At 42.6% G+C, this 15,868-nt stretch overlaps 1 protein-coding gene across 1 annotated transcript; it reads left to right on the top strand.

Annotated features, from left to right (window-relative positions):
• The first annotated feature begins 3,140 nt into the window (after positions 1 to 3,140).
• Positions 3,141 to 14,034, top strand: LOC308107823 (calpain small subunit 2-like). The gene is made up of 10 exons (XM_080460368.1): positions 3,141 to 3,378; positions 7,307 to 7,368; positions 7,482 to 7,518; positions 8,793 to 8,885; positions 11,749 to 11,806; positions 11,892 to 11,956; positions 12,572 to 12,640; positions 12,752 to 12,947; positions 13,032 to 13,090; positions 13,784 to 14,034. Exons 1-10 carry the CDS (start codon positions 3,238 to 3,240, stop codon positions 13,808 to 13,810), a joined length of 807 nt encoding a protein of 268 aa, XP_080316494.1. The 5' UTR covers positions 3,141 to 3,237; the 3' UTR covers positions 13,811 to 14,034.
• The last annotated feature ends 1,834 nt before the right edge of the window (positions 14,035 to 15,868 follow it).

Here is a 15,868-nt window from a genome sequence, read left to right as displayed (position 1 = left end):
GATCACGTACAGTGGAACGTCATTAAAGAAAACCCGTTTTTAATTTAGCTCCGCACTTTCCCATTTTCACATCTATTATTGATTTATAACATGGTCTGTGACCTTTGTTGAACTGAAGATTGTTGGGGATCAATACTAGTGTTAATTCCATCATTTCGTACTATAACGAGTCACCACTTTACTCTATGGATTAATAATTAATATTATTTATGTGATTTTTATTCTGTCTTATTTGGTATTATAACGTTCTAATTTGATCTATTATGGCCCATTCAGTTTCATTCTACTTTGTCCTATTCTGTGGTTTTCTATTTGATTTGGTGCTATTTTTTTTTTTTTAAATTCTTGATTAGGAACTTATTTACTATTAAATCATGAAAACCCAAAACCATTTAAACTAATTAATTTTATTTTCAAAAACCTGATCTTCCTGACTCCAATACAAGTTTGCTGGATGAAATTCATTTTTGGGGGGTCATTTTGTAAAATATTCTATGGTAATAAATGTATAGTATGCCCTGTAAACAGTCACACATCACAGCAACAGTAAAAATATATTCAGCAAACTGAACCACATCTTGAAAATCACAACGCTACATGTTACATATTCACCATGTTTTTACTCTTTTACTATAGTTTTTTGTCTGCAACATTTATGAGCTAAAGAGAGAATTTGCCATCTTTCTAATAAATAAGTTGACTTTGGGCCTGAAAAGATTTACCTCCCAGAATCGAGACAACACAGCTTACACAGACAAAAACTACACATGAGAATTTATTTTGTTGGTTTTTTTTACTGTTATACTGAACAATTGAAGCTGTTTTAGTCCTTTCATCGTTTTTAACTGTTTCACTGTCTTTTGGTGACACGTGAGGATAATCAAGTCATTTATCCTTCCATGTTTGACCATGTCAATTTAATCTGTGTTAGTTTGGATTATTTCGTGTGTGTGTGCTTCTCATCCACATGTTTTGCAAATAGAAATATAATTTTTTTTTTTTAACTTGAACCTGCAGTTCATCTTTCAACCACCAGGAGTCAGAAGCCCTCTGTTTGCACAAACCAGCTGAAAGAAACTAAAACTTCTACTTACATTAGTTATTATTAGTGTTCATTTTTTTGGTGTGTTTTCGCTACAGCTGAGGATACTATCTGTGGTTAAGTTTAAATATTTGTTTCATTCACTTCATACAAAACTTTGTTCTCTCACATGACTGTTGTCATGGAAGATTATTAGTATTTAGTTGGGATGCATCGATACCACTTTTTTCCCCCAAAAACGGGTAGTGTATGAGTACTTGCATTTGAGTACTCACCGATACCAATACAGAGTACTTAGGCCAATACACATGTTATTTGAGCAACATTCCTACATTGTGATGTACTGATAATGAAAATGTGTTATTTTATGACACTGCCACATAAACTGTAAGAAAACATTTCATAAAAAAATTGTCATAAACTGAGAACTAACATTTAACAAAAGTGCTTTCAATAAAACTTTGTCAGAAACTGCCGAGTTTCCTCCACATACATGCGGCTTTGCGGAATCTGTGCGCTCCTCACTGGCCGCCCGCCCCTTGCAGTGAAGTGCCATAAACTTCACACTGCCGTAAAGTGGTATCGGTGTCGTGGTATCGGTGTCGTGGTATTGGTGTCATGGTATCGGACTGATTCCCGATCCCGGTATGGGTATTGGTGCATCCCTAGTATTTAGCTTATTATTTGTAGTCTGATAAAATTAGAGGTGTGTTTCGTTCGTTTGTGATGACAAACTGCTGTGATATGAGAAACTGTTTCCATGCGACATGAAAGGTGTCAATCGAGTATTTCCACGACACGCCCGACTCAATGCTTACACACACACACACACACGCACACGCACACGCACACGCACACGCACACACACACACACACACACACACACACACACACACACACACACACACACACATACTTTAAATATTTGGTGTTTGTAGGTGGATCTTTGTTGTACTACGCTCCACGAATGACTTCACACTGAGGAAACACAATGTTGTCACAACTGTTCCACAGACCACAGAAGCAGAAATACTATTTCTAATGTTCAAACTTTCTGATCTCCTCTTCCCGTGTTTCCCCACCATCTAAATATCCCCATGTGAGTTCAGAAGCAACGGTCATTTTCACTATACAATCTCAAGATTATCCCTGCGCTAGCCTACGTGTGGGAATGTTTGAATTTCCCAGTTAGACAGCTTTCAGATGGGTTTTTCAAAGTTAGAAATGGGAACAGTCCTACTTCCCAGTTTCTCATATTAGTACAGTGATGTTATTTTACTGTACAAATCAAATGACTGCTGTGAAATTAAAAAAGTGAGGAACTAGCCCACAAATAAACAACACTTTTCACAGTTGGTGACTTTTCCCAGTTCCCAGTTGGACAGCATTCAGATGGTTTTTCCTGTCAGAAGTCGGACCATTCTGATAATTCCCAGTTTCCTACAGAGCCATCATGACGTTACAATGTTACAACACTGTACAAATGAAATAACTGCTGTTGTATAAATAAGAAAGTCAGAAATCAGCAGCAAAAAGACACTTTTCCCAGGTGGTAACTTTTCCTAGTTACCAGTTAGACCGTTTTCAGATGGGGTTTTTCCCCAAGTTATAAGTGGTACCAATGCTAATTCAATTTCTTATAAATACACCGAAATCAGTGTACAAATGAAAGAACTGCTGTAAAATAAATTAAGTGAGTAACCAGCCCATAAATATACAACCCTTTTCCCAGGTGGGAACTTTTCCTAGTAACCAGTTGTCAGATTTCCCCCCCCCCCCCCCCCCCCAGTCATCAGTGGGCCCAAAACTATAATTCCTAGTTTCTTATAAATGCATTGTCAGGTTACATCAGTGTACAAATAAAATAACTGCTGTGGAATTTATAAGAAAGTTGGGGCCCAGCTAAAAAATAAACATTTTACCCAGGAGGTAACTTTTCCCAGTTACCAGTTAAACAGTATTTAGTTGGGTTTTTTTCCCTAGCCATTGGTGGGACCAATCCGAACTCCTAATTTCTTATAGATACTCTGAAATGTTACATCAGTGTACAAATAAGATAACTGCTGTTGACTCAATAAGGAAGTGAGGAGTCGGCTACAAAACAAAACTCGACAACTTTCCCAGTTGCTAACTTTTCCCAGTTCCCAGTTCTTTGAACGCACCACGAAACGGAGAGGGCTTTAGGACCTGCGTTCATGGGCGCGCGCATGCGTGCGCTTGTGTGGCGAGCCCCTCCCGTGCGTTCCGCCGCTGCGCCGCTCCGAGCCGCACTCCTCCTGCGTCCGTCTGCGCCGCCACCTCTCCCGACGCTGCCCCAGCTCCAAACACAACAAACCGTAAGTAGGAAAACTCCGGTTTTACTCGCCTTCACACTTTTAATCGGTGTGACTGCGGCTTCGTGCGGATCTGCGCCACTCTCGCTCAGTTTACGCGTTTTTTTTTTTTTTTTTTGTGCGTAAAGTTTCCTGCCACAGTTCGGATGGAAAAAAACAAACCTCCGCGAGCTGCGACAGAGTTCACCCGAGAAATGAGCTTCAGTCGGCTGATCCTGTCTGACACAACTTGTCCTCAGTAACTAAATCAGTTTTTATTCCCACTAAATCGAGGAAACGATCCGAGTAAACCGGTGAGCTGCTCCACTGTGTCCTGACGAGATAATCCAGAAAGAACCAGTTCAAATCAACATTTGTCACTTAATTTAAAACGTTAAACGAACAGTTTGGTGAGGAGTCTTGTCGCGGAATTCGGAAAAAAAAGGTTTTTTTTCCCCCTTTAGGCGTAAAAGTCCAAACATTGTGATCTGAGGTGTGATCACTTCCTGTGTGATAGAAACAAACAAACAATTAGTCTATCTGAGTCCAATTTAATCTCTCATGTTACATGTAACCCATCACACAGATTATTAAAAAGACGTGTTGGCGACGATCCAGATCCAATGAGGAAAAAGGTTGAAAGTCTGAAGTATTTTAATGGTTAAAGTTACTTTTTAAGTCAATTCATTCGCGTTGTGGATGAGCCATTAATGTAAAAATATATTAATGTTGCTGAATGTCCTTGAATATGACTGATATTTTGTACCTGAAAAAGAAAAAAAATATATACATTCATGTATAAAAGTACACAAAACACTGCCTAATTCTACATCCATGTGAGTATTTAACTCTTCACCCTCATACTTGGCAGTATTGAATTCCTGTTGGTGCCTGTGGTCATCATCATCCATCAAAACTTAATACTTTAGTTTGAGTTCACAGCATATTAAGACTGAAAACTTAAGAAAAATCCTGATATTTCACTTTAATCTGTGCAGATTAATTTTAAAAATGAGTTCCCACCAGTTTGATGCTTTGATGAACTTGTTTGGTCTCTCGGGATCTTCTGCTGTACTAAGATCTGATGTGTCCTGCTGAAGGAGGAAACCGGCTGTTCCTCCTCCCAGAGATGAAGCTTGGGTGTGGCCTTGCAACGTTTTTTCAAAACGAGTTTAAAAAGAGTTTGAGTACTTCTGATACTGCTGGTTTAAAGGTTGTGAAAATAATCAGCTTTGTTTTGTATAGAAGTGAATATGGCTCAAAAATCTATTTGAAATGTTTTAACAGAAATACTTTTTCATTTTCAGATTAAACTGCATTTTTTGACTCATAAATACAAATTAATGATCAATCATCCAAACTGCATTTTAATTTTCTTATACAAGACTGCTTATTCTGCGCCTTAACTAAAATAAAAAATAAAATGACGTTTAAGTTTTGATTTTTAAAAGATGCCCCAGCAAATAGTGACCAAGATTAATTTTGAAATGTCAAATTTGAAAATTAAAATGCATTGGCAGAAATGCTTTTTCATTTCAAGGTTCTGGCTGCATAGTTTGACTCATAAATAAAATTATTAATGCATCATCCAAACTGCATTTTCATCTTCTTATTCAGGTTGCACACTTGGTAACAGAACTCAAAAGAAAACTTAAAGAGGGAATTGCTTTTTCACTTTCATGTCCGACCGCGCAAAAAAGGCTCAATATTTAATCGGAGTTCGTATTTCCAAACGGCGCAGGGGAGTGACGTCAGTCGCCGTCTCCTTCCTCTGACCGCCTCGCATCTGAACGGTGAAACCAGGAAAGTGAGAAGACAGTGTGGCAGAGGCGTATTGTCAGATTCTCATAGCGAGGGAACCGTGCTTCAGTGATCTGCTCACGGACTGTGAGGTTGTGCAGTCAATGAAGGTACGATCGTCATTGAACACACCGCGGCCGTTGAAGGTACGGTGGTCGTTGAACGCACCGCGGCCGTTGAACACACCATGGCCGTCGAAGGTACGGTGGTTGTTGAACGTACCGCGGCCGTTGAAGGTACGGTGGTTGTTGAACGCACCGCGGCCGTTGAAGGTACGGTGGTTGTTGAACACACCACGGCCACTAAACGCACTGCGGTGGCTGAACGTGCGGTGGTACACAGTCGGGGCTCCTCCCAAACAAGTCAAACAAGCATTGAACAATTCTGTGAACACGTCTTTTTATTAAACTGATTCTCGTCATTCAGTAACTAAAGAGCTGCTCTGCCCCTCATGTCTCGTCTCTTGCTCAAGCTCATATGCACAGCGCCCCCTGGTGTATTAGATGCGCAGCACAATCAGAAGCAGTAGAGAGTCCTCTGACGTCACTCTCCTGCGCCGCTTGGAAATGCGAAGTCGAATTGACTTTTGATCCTTTTTTTGCAGGTCGGACATGAAAGGAAAAAAGTAATTCCCTCTTTAGGTTTTCTTTTGAGTTCTGCCATAAAATGTGCAAACCTGGATAAGGAAATGAAAATGCAGCTTGAATAAACTATTATTAATTTAATTTATGAGTCAGATAATGCAGCTATATCCTTGACATGAAAAAGTATTTCTGCTAATATATTTTGATTTTCAAATTTGACAATTCAAAATGAATTTTGGTCACTATTTGCTGGAGTGTCTTTTGAAAAGGAAATCTTAATCATCATTTTCTTTTTAATTTTCATTTAGTCACAGAATAAGCAGTATTGTCAAAGAAAATTTAAAGGAAGTTTGTATGATTGATTATTCATTTTTATTTATGAGTCAAAAAATGCAGTTTAATCTGAAAATGAAAAAGCATTTCTGTTAATACATTTCAAATAGATTTTTGAGCCATATTCACTTCCATAGTTTTGCAGCTCAGTTCATTCTTTAAAGAAAAAGCACAAAATCCAGTTTTAGTATGTGAACGATTGACTGAGGTTTCTCAGCCTGCAGTCTTGGACGTCAATGATCACAGTGGAGCTTCACGACTTCCTTCACTGTGAAGTTGCTGAAATATAGAATTGGGCCCCGTATAGATGTTTCCAAGTGAAAACACAAACCTTCCACTCTGTTTTGGGCGTCTGTGTCCACGACGTTGTGCTCGCAGACGCTGAAAACACAACTTTTGCAAAGGGCTGCCAAGGTGGAACTTTTCGAAAATGCTTCCATGGAAACGGGGAGAAATGCAACTTTTAAAGGGGTCACATGATGCCAAATTCACTTTCTAATGTTTTTCCAACACAATCGTCCCCATACCTGGACTGACGCCCCAGAAGTAAAGAAAGTTTCTCCTCTCTCTCCTTGGCTTGTTTCAGTGTTTTAAAAGTGTGTTGCTCCAACCAGCCAATCAGAAATCAAACCCTATATAGTATCATTGTGGGTTTAGCCAATCACAATCAAGGTAGGCCCTCCCTTTGACTCCTCCCACAATTAGGCAGCTCTGCTCTGGCACATGGCACCACGAGAGGAAGTACTTCCTCCTCTTCCCAAGATGGGCATGTGTGGGCGGAGCCAGTCCAGCTCACACAGACACAGCAGATTCTGAATGCAGCTCCTATGAGCCAATATTCAAATCAAGGAAAAGCTGGATTTGGGGGAATAAACTCTGAATCCAATGTTTTTGGACCAGCGAGGCCACGTGAAAGTGTTGGAAATCTGCATAATGTGACTCCTTTAAAAAAAAAAAACAAACAAACATATTTTTCAGTGTTTTTGCCGTTTCTGTGTAAACGAACATAGTTTTCGCGCAAATGCAAAACTTCTCTGCAATGAAGACGCTAAAACGACACGTTTTCTCGTGAAATGTTCTACAAATTTTAAGAAACAAAACACCAGAACGAAGCACTTTATGGAATCTAAACCTTGAAAACTGATTTTTTATTCTTTAAACAAAATGTGACTCGAGGTTAAAACATCAAACGACATCAGAACATTTCTGACTTTTTCTTCTGATTTCTGTTGCAGACAAACGTCAAAATGCCTTTTGGAATCGGGTCTTTCATAACGGGCCTTATTAAGGTCGCAAGGTGAGAGCACACACACACACACACACACACACACACACACACACACACACACACACACACACACACACACACACACACACACACAATGCTAACTGTTCTCTCTCCCCCCACAGCAACATCGACCCTGCGATGTTCATCCCTTCACCGCCTGTAAGCAGCCAACATTCCCTTTAGTATCTTCTCCTGGGTTTTGCCACATTTTCCGTACAGTTCAGAGTCTTCATGGCTTTTCTACTGACATCACTTCCTCCGACTGCTTTACTGCGTTTCATTCACCAGCTACCGTCTCGATACAGCCGATCTTTTCAGTATCCAGGTCAGAAGTGTTGGTTTAATTGATAAGTGACACTTTATTCTTAGTACCTGAAGCTTGATCTGTACATTTACTGGTCCTTTATCTCGATTGAGGCCCCGCCCACACGACATCCCCGTTTCATGCCAACGTCGTTTTTGTCTGCTCATCCACACGGCGCGGCGTTTCAGGAGCCTGAAAACTGGCTTTTAAAAAACTGAGTGGAGAAACTTGAAAACGCTGCCTCGGCTTTGACGTGCAGACTGAGGAGGTTAGCTGAACACGATGATGTCATCGCCCCACTTCTCGACCTATGACCCCGCGACGTCGCTTAACGACAGCACGGCAGACTACCTGCTCCAGGTGGAGCTGCTGAAGCTCGTCGCTTTAATAAGGTCACATGGTGGATTTTTCCTTCTTTCTTTTTCATGCTCAGTGTCTTTTTTTCTCCATTTTTGTTGTATTTCCGTGGCAGCGTTACAGCGCCACCTATCGGCCTGGCATGTGTACGACATCGTTTTGAGTAGTTCTCGTGGTGTCGCGTGGACGCAGATGTAACGTTTTAAGAACGACGGGGAGAAAGAAAACAAAAACACAAAACAAAGAGCTGTGAAACTCCTCTTCTCTCCAGTAGTCTGCGCTTCGGTCTTTTCTTAAGACGGAACAGCGCCACCTGAAGGTAGAAACTGGGCTAATCAGACAAGATTAAAACTCACCAAAACTAAGTATCTGTTTTTTTTTTTTTTTTAAATATATATATAAACACAGTGTGTTTTAGTCAAAGATGACAGTTGAAGTATATTTTTGTTTAAAAATGTTTTTTATTTGATGTTTTTAAGAGCCTGAGTTTGTTTGCCATATTTTTGTATTTCTGAATCAGTTGTTAAACACACACACACACACACACACACACACACACACACACACACACACACACACACACACACACACACACACACACACACACACACACACACACACACACACACACACACACACACACACACAGGATACACTGGAAACTGTGTGTGAGCTAACAGGAGATCTGTTGTGTGTGTGTGTGTGTGTGTGTGTGTGTGTGTGTGTGTGTGTGTGTGTGTGTGTGTGTGTGTGTGTGTGTGTGTGTGTGTAGCCTCCAGCCCAAAGGCCTCTCCAGTTCGAGGAGGCTCACGAGAACGATGAGGAGAAGCAGTTTCGGAGGGTTTTCAAGCAGCTGGCCGGAGAAGTGAGTCGGTGTTTAAAATCTCCTTTTAATCCAGGTTTGGTCCGTCTGACGCTCCTCGCTCCAGATTACTCCAGTTTTGGTCGTTTCCTCGTGGGTGCGACTCACATACTCCACTGCTCATCCCACAAATGCAAACAAACAAGCTGCAGTGTCAGCTTCATGACATTATCTCACTTCAGATGGTCGGGTCACCACAAAGCAGATTATTTCTGATCAATCCCTTCTGATAGTTTTAGATAATCTGATCTCGGATTACTTCAATTGATCTAATCTCTGAGTGTTTTAGATAATCCAGTAATTTATGATGTCTGATTGTGAAAACTCGGATCATCTCATATTTTTGGAAATTTAATCTCGGATTAGTTCAGATTATATAATCTTGGTTTATTGTTCTACAATGCTAATACATTCTCTCAGGACACCCAAGGTCACTTGTACAATACACAATCTCAGTTCATACTTGCTTCATCTGAGTCACAATGCTGATTATTTTTGATAATCTCATCTCAGATATTTTCAGATGTTCCCTTTTAAGATTACATTAGATTGTCAGAACAGATTTAATATCCTTTCATGTCAGATTATTTCAGACCATTTCTTACGATCGTAGCTGTGAAGAAATCAAGTGGTCAAAATGTCTTTAAACTCTATAATCTGTTGGATTAGAAGTAGTTAGTTTTTGATGTGATGAGAGATTAGTTGAGATGCAGAATAATCCAGAGTGCAGTTTGTGTCTTTTTATAGTCCTCCACCGGCTCATATAGTCATTTCTCTTCTATCTCCTCCACACCTGCCTCTTCTATATCATCCTCACCTGCCTCTTCCTCTGTCTCCTCCTCACGTTTCTCCTCCTTTATCTCCTCACCCATCTCCTCCTCACCTGTCTCCTCTTTTATCTCCTCCTCAGCTGTCTCCGCCTTTATATCCTCCACACCTGCCTCTTCTATATCCTCCTCACCTGCCTCTTCCTCTGTCTCCTCCTCACGTTTCTCCTCCTTTATCTCCTCACCCATCTCCTCCTCACCTGTCTCCTCTTTTATCTCCTCCTCAGCTGTCTCCTCTTTTATCTCCTCCTCACCTGTCTCCTCTTTTATCTCCTCCTCAGCTGTCTCCGCCTTTATATCCTCCACACCTGCCTCTTCTATATCCTCCTCACCTGCCTCCTCCTCTAGCTCCTCCTAACCTGCCTCCTCCTTTATCTCCTCACCCATCTCCTCCTCACCTGTGTCCTCCTCACCTATCTCCTCCTGACCTTTCTCCTCCTTTATTTCCTCACCTGTCTCCTCTTTTGTCTCCTCCTCACCTGCCTCCTCCTTCGTCTCCTCCTCCACCCTCCACTGTCTTCGGTCTTTGTTCCAGCGAGCAGGTTCAGCAGCTCCTTCACATTCCTCCCGTTGCCTCGTTTTTCTTTCAATCCTGGAAGTTACCAGCTGGAAAAGCACCACTTCCCAGTTCATCTCCAAATGAAGTCATAACTACCGACTCCACTGTTTTCTGTAGGTTTAGCTCCAAAAATAAAAGCACATCACGCAACGTTAATGTTTTAAAGTTTACAGAGTCTGTCACGTGGAAAGTGAGATTGTATTTCTGGCATGAAGTGAAGCTGATGCAATGATCTTGTCAGGTTGTTACCGAAAACTTATTTTCCTTTGAAAATCTTTGTTAATCTGATAATTTTACACTTTTCTCGCTACATTTCTGTTTGCCATTCATGCTCTTGAAAAATCTATATTTCTAGACTGGACAAATGCAAATACTGCTTGTTTTTAGTATAATATTAACTAAATACCACATTCTATTGAAAGTACTGCCTTGGTTATCCAAAGCTGTTTTGTTCCCAGTGAAAAGCAGCTGTAACATGAGCATTTGTGCTGTGAGCCTCTGCAGACACACACAGTGGATGGGTTTATCCTCTGACACACACACACACACACACACACACACACACACACACACACACACACACACACACACACACACACACACACACACACACACACACACACACACACACACACACACACACACACACACACACAGCGTGCAGAGGGCTGCAGGGCGTGTTGCACACAGCCGCCTCTCTTCAGTACATTCCTGCCGTTGTCTGGCGGGGCGTCCTGGAGGGCGTGGCGAGCTTTACTCTGACTCATTTCAGGGTGCGAGCGCCAGTCAGACCAGAACCGGCTCTGTTTACTCCAACCCACTCCGGGGGGGGGGGGGGGGGGGGGGGGGGTAAAGGGGCAAGGGTTTAGTGAAGGTTCCTCCACCCAGCTGACAGAGGCGGGGTTCAAACTCGAATGTGTTTCTTCTCTCTGTCTCGATCATATTTGAAAAGCCTCAAATGGTTTGACCAGCTTTTCTGGATTTACCCAGACGGAAAATCCAGTTTTACTCTAAAATGACTCTGTTGGAGGCAGTAAATCTAATCGAGTAACTGAGTACACGTTTAGTTTTGTGTGGTAATATTCAAATGAGGATAAAAAAAAACTTGAACCTTGACCAGAAAGAGTGCGTGCGGTCGCGCGTGTAAAAGTGCTATTAAAGTCCTTTTCAAGTCTCTCTTATCTTTGTCTTTTAACATCTCACTTCAATTCTTTCTTATACAAACAATAAAAACTTCAGTGGTTCAAGGCGATATGTAAACTATTTGGTGACTCAACTTGGGAGGCAGTGAGTGCCGATCCAGATCGACAAAGTTTACGATTCTGGAAGAAGTTTTTTCCAGCATTGAGTCAGAAAGTAGGAAACGAGTTAAAAGGAAGCAGCTTCAGTGTGGATGAGTCAGCGGTGACTGGCTGTGTGTGCAGGGCTGCCTCTGTGGAGGAATCAAACCCCCCCCTCTCCTGTGTGTGTGTCTCCTCAGGACATGGAGGTGAGCCCCAACGAGCTGATGAACATCCTCAACAAGGTCATCTCCAAACGTGAGTCAGACAGCGAGCCGGGACGCTCTGCTCTCTGCAGCAGCTCTGAGCGTCATGACGCTGAAGCTGCTGGTGTTTGTTTCAGACGGAGGCCTGAAGACTGACGGCTTCAGCATCGAGTCCTGCAGGAGCATGGTGGCCGTCATGGACGTATCCTCCTCCTGACAGGGCAACGTTTCAGCTGCTTCACTGCAGCAGAGTCCGCAGGACCAGCACACGAGGACATGTTGCTTCTCTATGCTGTTTTCTACATGTTGTTCCTCTACATAAGACTTCACTACATGCCGCTCCTCCACATGCAGCTCCTCTACATGAGGCTTCTCTACATGCTCCTCTACATGTTGCCCCTCTACATGCAGCTCCTTTACATAAGATTTCTCTACATGCTGCTCATCCACCTGTTTCTCTACATGCAGCCCCTCTACAGGCTGCTTCTTCACTCGTTCCTCTACATGCTCCTCCTCCAACCGTTCCTCTACATGCAGCTCCTCTACATGCTGCTCCTCCACCCATTCCTCTACATGTTGCTCCTCTACATGCAGCTCCTCTACATGCTGCTTCTTCAATCGTTCCTCTACATGCAGCTCCTCTACATGCTGCTCCTTCACTCGTTCCTCTACTTGCTGCTCCTCCACCCGCCCCTCTACATGCAGCTCCTCTACATGAGGCTTCTCTACGCTGTAGTCAGCTCCTAGATATCATAAATGTGTTTGTTCTGTTTCTAATGTGACGAATTGGTTGAGTTCTTGACTCCGCCCCCTGCAGAGCGACAGCACAGGTAAACTGGGCTTCCACGAGTTCAAGTACCTGTGGAACAACATCAAGAGATGGCAGGTGAGTTCAGGTCTCCACTGTATCTGCGATGGTGCATCACAGTGCCCCGGCTGGCCGGGCTGAGGTACTGCAGCCCTCTCAGAGACCCCCTGTGTGATTGATCTCCTGCAGGGCGTCTATCTGAAGCACGACAGAGACGGCTCGGGGGTCATCTGCACCCGAGAGCTGGAAGCAGCCTTCAAGGAGGCGGGTTTCCCTCTCAACGACGAGCTGTACAAGCTCATCATCCGCCGCTACAGTGACGAGCACGGCGACATGGACTTCGACAACTACATTGGCTGCCTGGTGCGACTGGACGCCATGTGCAGTGAGTCTCCGACCGTCTGTGAAACCCAGCTGTGTGTGTGTGTGTGTGTGTTACTGATCCGAGTGTGTTTGTGTGTGTCTCCAGGAGCTTTTAAGACTCTGGACAAGAGCAACAGCGGCAGCATCGAACTGGACATCAAGGAGGTAAAACACTTTTTGTCTTTATTCGCAGACTTTAATCCACTGAAAGAATTTTAAGTTTGGCTTTAAGCGACAGTTGATGATTTCTCTCACCCGCAGACCTACGTACGTCCCGTTACTCCAGTAAAGTCACATTTTCAGTTTAATAGGATTCATTAAGGCCCCGTTAACGTTTTCAAGTGAAACCTCAAAACTTTCAAAGTATTTTCGGCGTCCGTTTCCACGACGACGACGATGCTCTGAGTCACTGAAATACAACTGTTTGAGAAGGCTTTGATTCTGTTTCCATGGAAACGGGAAAAAATTTACTTTTGTGAACACTGCTGCTGCAAAACATTTGTTGCATTCTGGGTGTTTGTTTCCACGACAATGACAGTCAGAGGCATTGAAGACACACATTTCTGAAAATGGCTCGCAAGGTGGACATTTTTGAAAACTATGCAACTCAGTCTCCATGGTAACGGGAGAAAACTGTACTTTTTTGGGTAGCCAGCATGTTTAACGACATCTTTTTCAGTGTTTCTGCCGTTGCCATGTAAACAGCCACCATTGTTGAGTAAACATAAACCTTTTCTGAAAACAAAACCGCACAAAACAATGCGTTTTCACTCAATGTTGTCGTGTAAACGGGGCCTCAGAAAAGAGCTGAAACGTTTCAATGCAAGTGATTTGATGTGAAACTTTTGTGTCCCGCAGTGGCTTCAGCTGACGATGTACTCGTGAGGCAACGAAGGAAACCTCATCTCTTCATCTCTTTCCTGTTTAGGACTCGGATGTGCAATTTTGTTTGTTTGTGTCGTGTCGTGTCCATACCAGCACTGAGCTGACATATAAGGATAAAATCAAAGTCAACTCTTATCATTATCTGTGTTTCAGTTGAACTAAATTTTCTACCAGGCAGAGAAAGATTATGGAATCTTAACGTTGAATAAAGTTTCACGACTGACCCCCAAGTGTTCCATGTTTATTTGTTCTTTCTTTAATTTAACAGTACGTAGCAGATTTCTTTATTTTCCCTCTGCTCTTCACCTTGGACATCTGAATCCTGCACAGGAAGTCAGGACAGGTTAAAGAAGACCCTAAACATGGGAAATGTCATCAAAATTAAACTGCATTAATAAAGAATTAAGTCACAAGTTGCCGATTTGGAGCTCAAATCAGAGGATCTTTATTTCATGTCTGTTAAAACCCTTTTTTTTTTTTTGCTGCATTATAACCGAGAGCAACAGTTTTACAGCAACACCATTTTTATTGTGATCTTATTGAGAAGGTAACCTGCTCCGAAGCAGGTTAGACATTCAGCATAAGTTACCAGGGTGATTTATCCCGGTGAGAAGTGAACCAGCGTCGTAGTACGGAAACCCCAGGGTTAATCCTTGATGTTCTCTCAATCAGAGAAAATTCAGAGTCGGTCGACAGGCCTCTGCTCCCGAGCAGGACACGTTCTAGATAAGATCACAGTGCGTGTAACAGCTCCGCCTCCTGACCAATCAGATCGCTTGGAAAATGACCCGCCCATTCTTAAATGATGGTGATTGGTGCGCGAGTTCAGCGCTGAGCTGCAGTGGAGAGGAGAAAGTATTTAGTCTTGTAGACATAAAATAAATCCTCGTTACTGAAGCTTTGAAGGATGATTTTGTTCTTGACTTGTTCCAAGTCTGTTTATCTCCACGAGGGTTGATCTGTAATAATGAGGTTAATAATAATAATAATGGCCACGCTGACAAAACTGCAGAAACAAGAAGTTATGGAATGCAGAACTACTCATGTGGTCGTGGTGATGAATTAATATTCATTTTCTTCCGCTTTACTGTTTCCGGGTCACAATGCACCTGCTTCCTGCAGGTGGTGAGCCCACAGGAAGGTGACGCCCGGCGTGGGACACGAACCCAATACCCCTGAGATTGTGAGTCTCATGCTCTACCAACTGAGCTAGCCAGGGGATGAATTAATATTCCAACACAAAACACTCTCACAAGAGGAACTCAGCCTCAATACAACTGGATGGAAAATTTTAATTAGAAGAAGAGCCGTGAGGAAAATTCTGTCCGATACGTTTCTGCTAGAATAAAGTGAAATTGAGTGATCACAGTGCCGTCCGTTTATATTGACGAATTAATATCGTATAATCTCACGAAGTCGCACATTAACAAGTCAGGAATGTTCTGGCTTTGGACGTGGCAGCAGTGTTGCTTTTAGCCGCTGGATGTGTTTGAATTCTTCATATTCTCAGAGAATAGTTGCTCCTTCAGTAATCTGTAAACTGCTCTGCCGAGTTTCTCCATGTATATGATTGGTCAGATGCTGTAAACTCCGCCCCTTTTATGTGAACTCACACACGTAGGTCTGGGTTGAACTTGCGAGTTGATAACAGTTAAGTTATCAGGATCGCTCCTGTCTGGATAAGTCAACCCGGGAAACAGAGCGATCCTGGATATGATAATCATGGTTTGTTGTACAGGCCTCTGGTCATTTTTCAAGAGATCTGATTGTTTAGGAGGCGGCGCTGTTACACTCACTGTGATCTTATCCAGAACATAAGCTGCTTCGGAGCAGGTTAGACATTCAGCGTAAGTTGCCAAGGTGATTTATCCCGGCGAGAAATGAACCAGCGTTGAAGTACAGAAAACCCTGGGTTAATCCGTTAAGTTATACCGATAAGAGAAAATGCAGCTTTGTAGTACAGGCCTCGGGCCACTTCTCAAAGGAGATCAGTGTCTGTTGCCATGGAGATGGTGATATCTAAGGAGATCTGCTTTATTCAGCCTTCAACATTCACAC

Source organism: Lipophrys pholis (assembly GCF_963383615.2).
Source record: "Lipophrys pholis genome assembly, chromosome: 3".
Classification (NCBI taxonomy): Eukaryota; Metazoa; Chordata; class Actinopteri; order Blenniiformes; family Blenniidae; genus Lipophrys; species Lipophrys pholis.
This window is presented reverse-complemented; position numbering and strand designations above follow the sequence as displayed.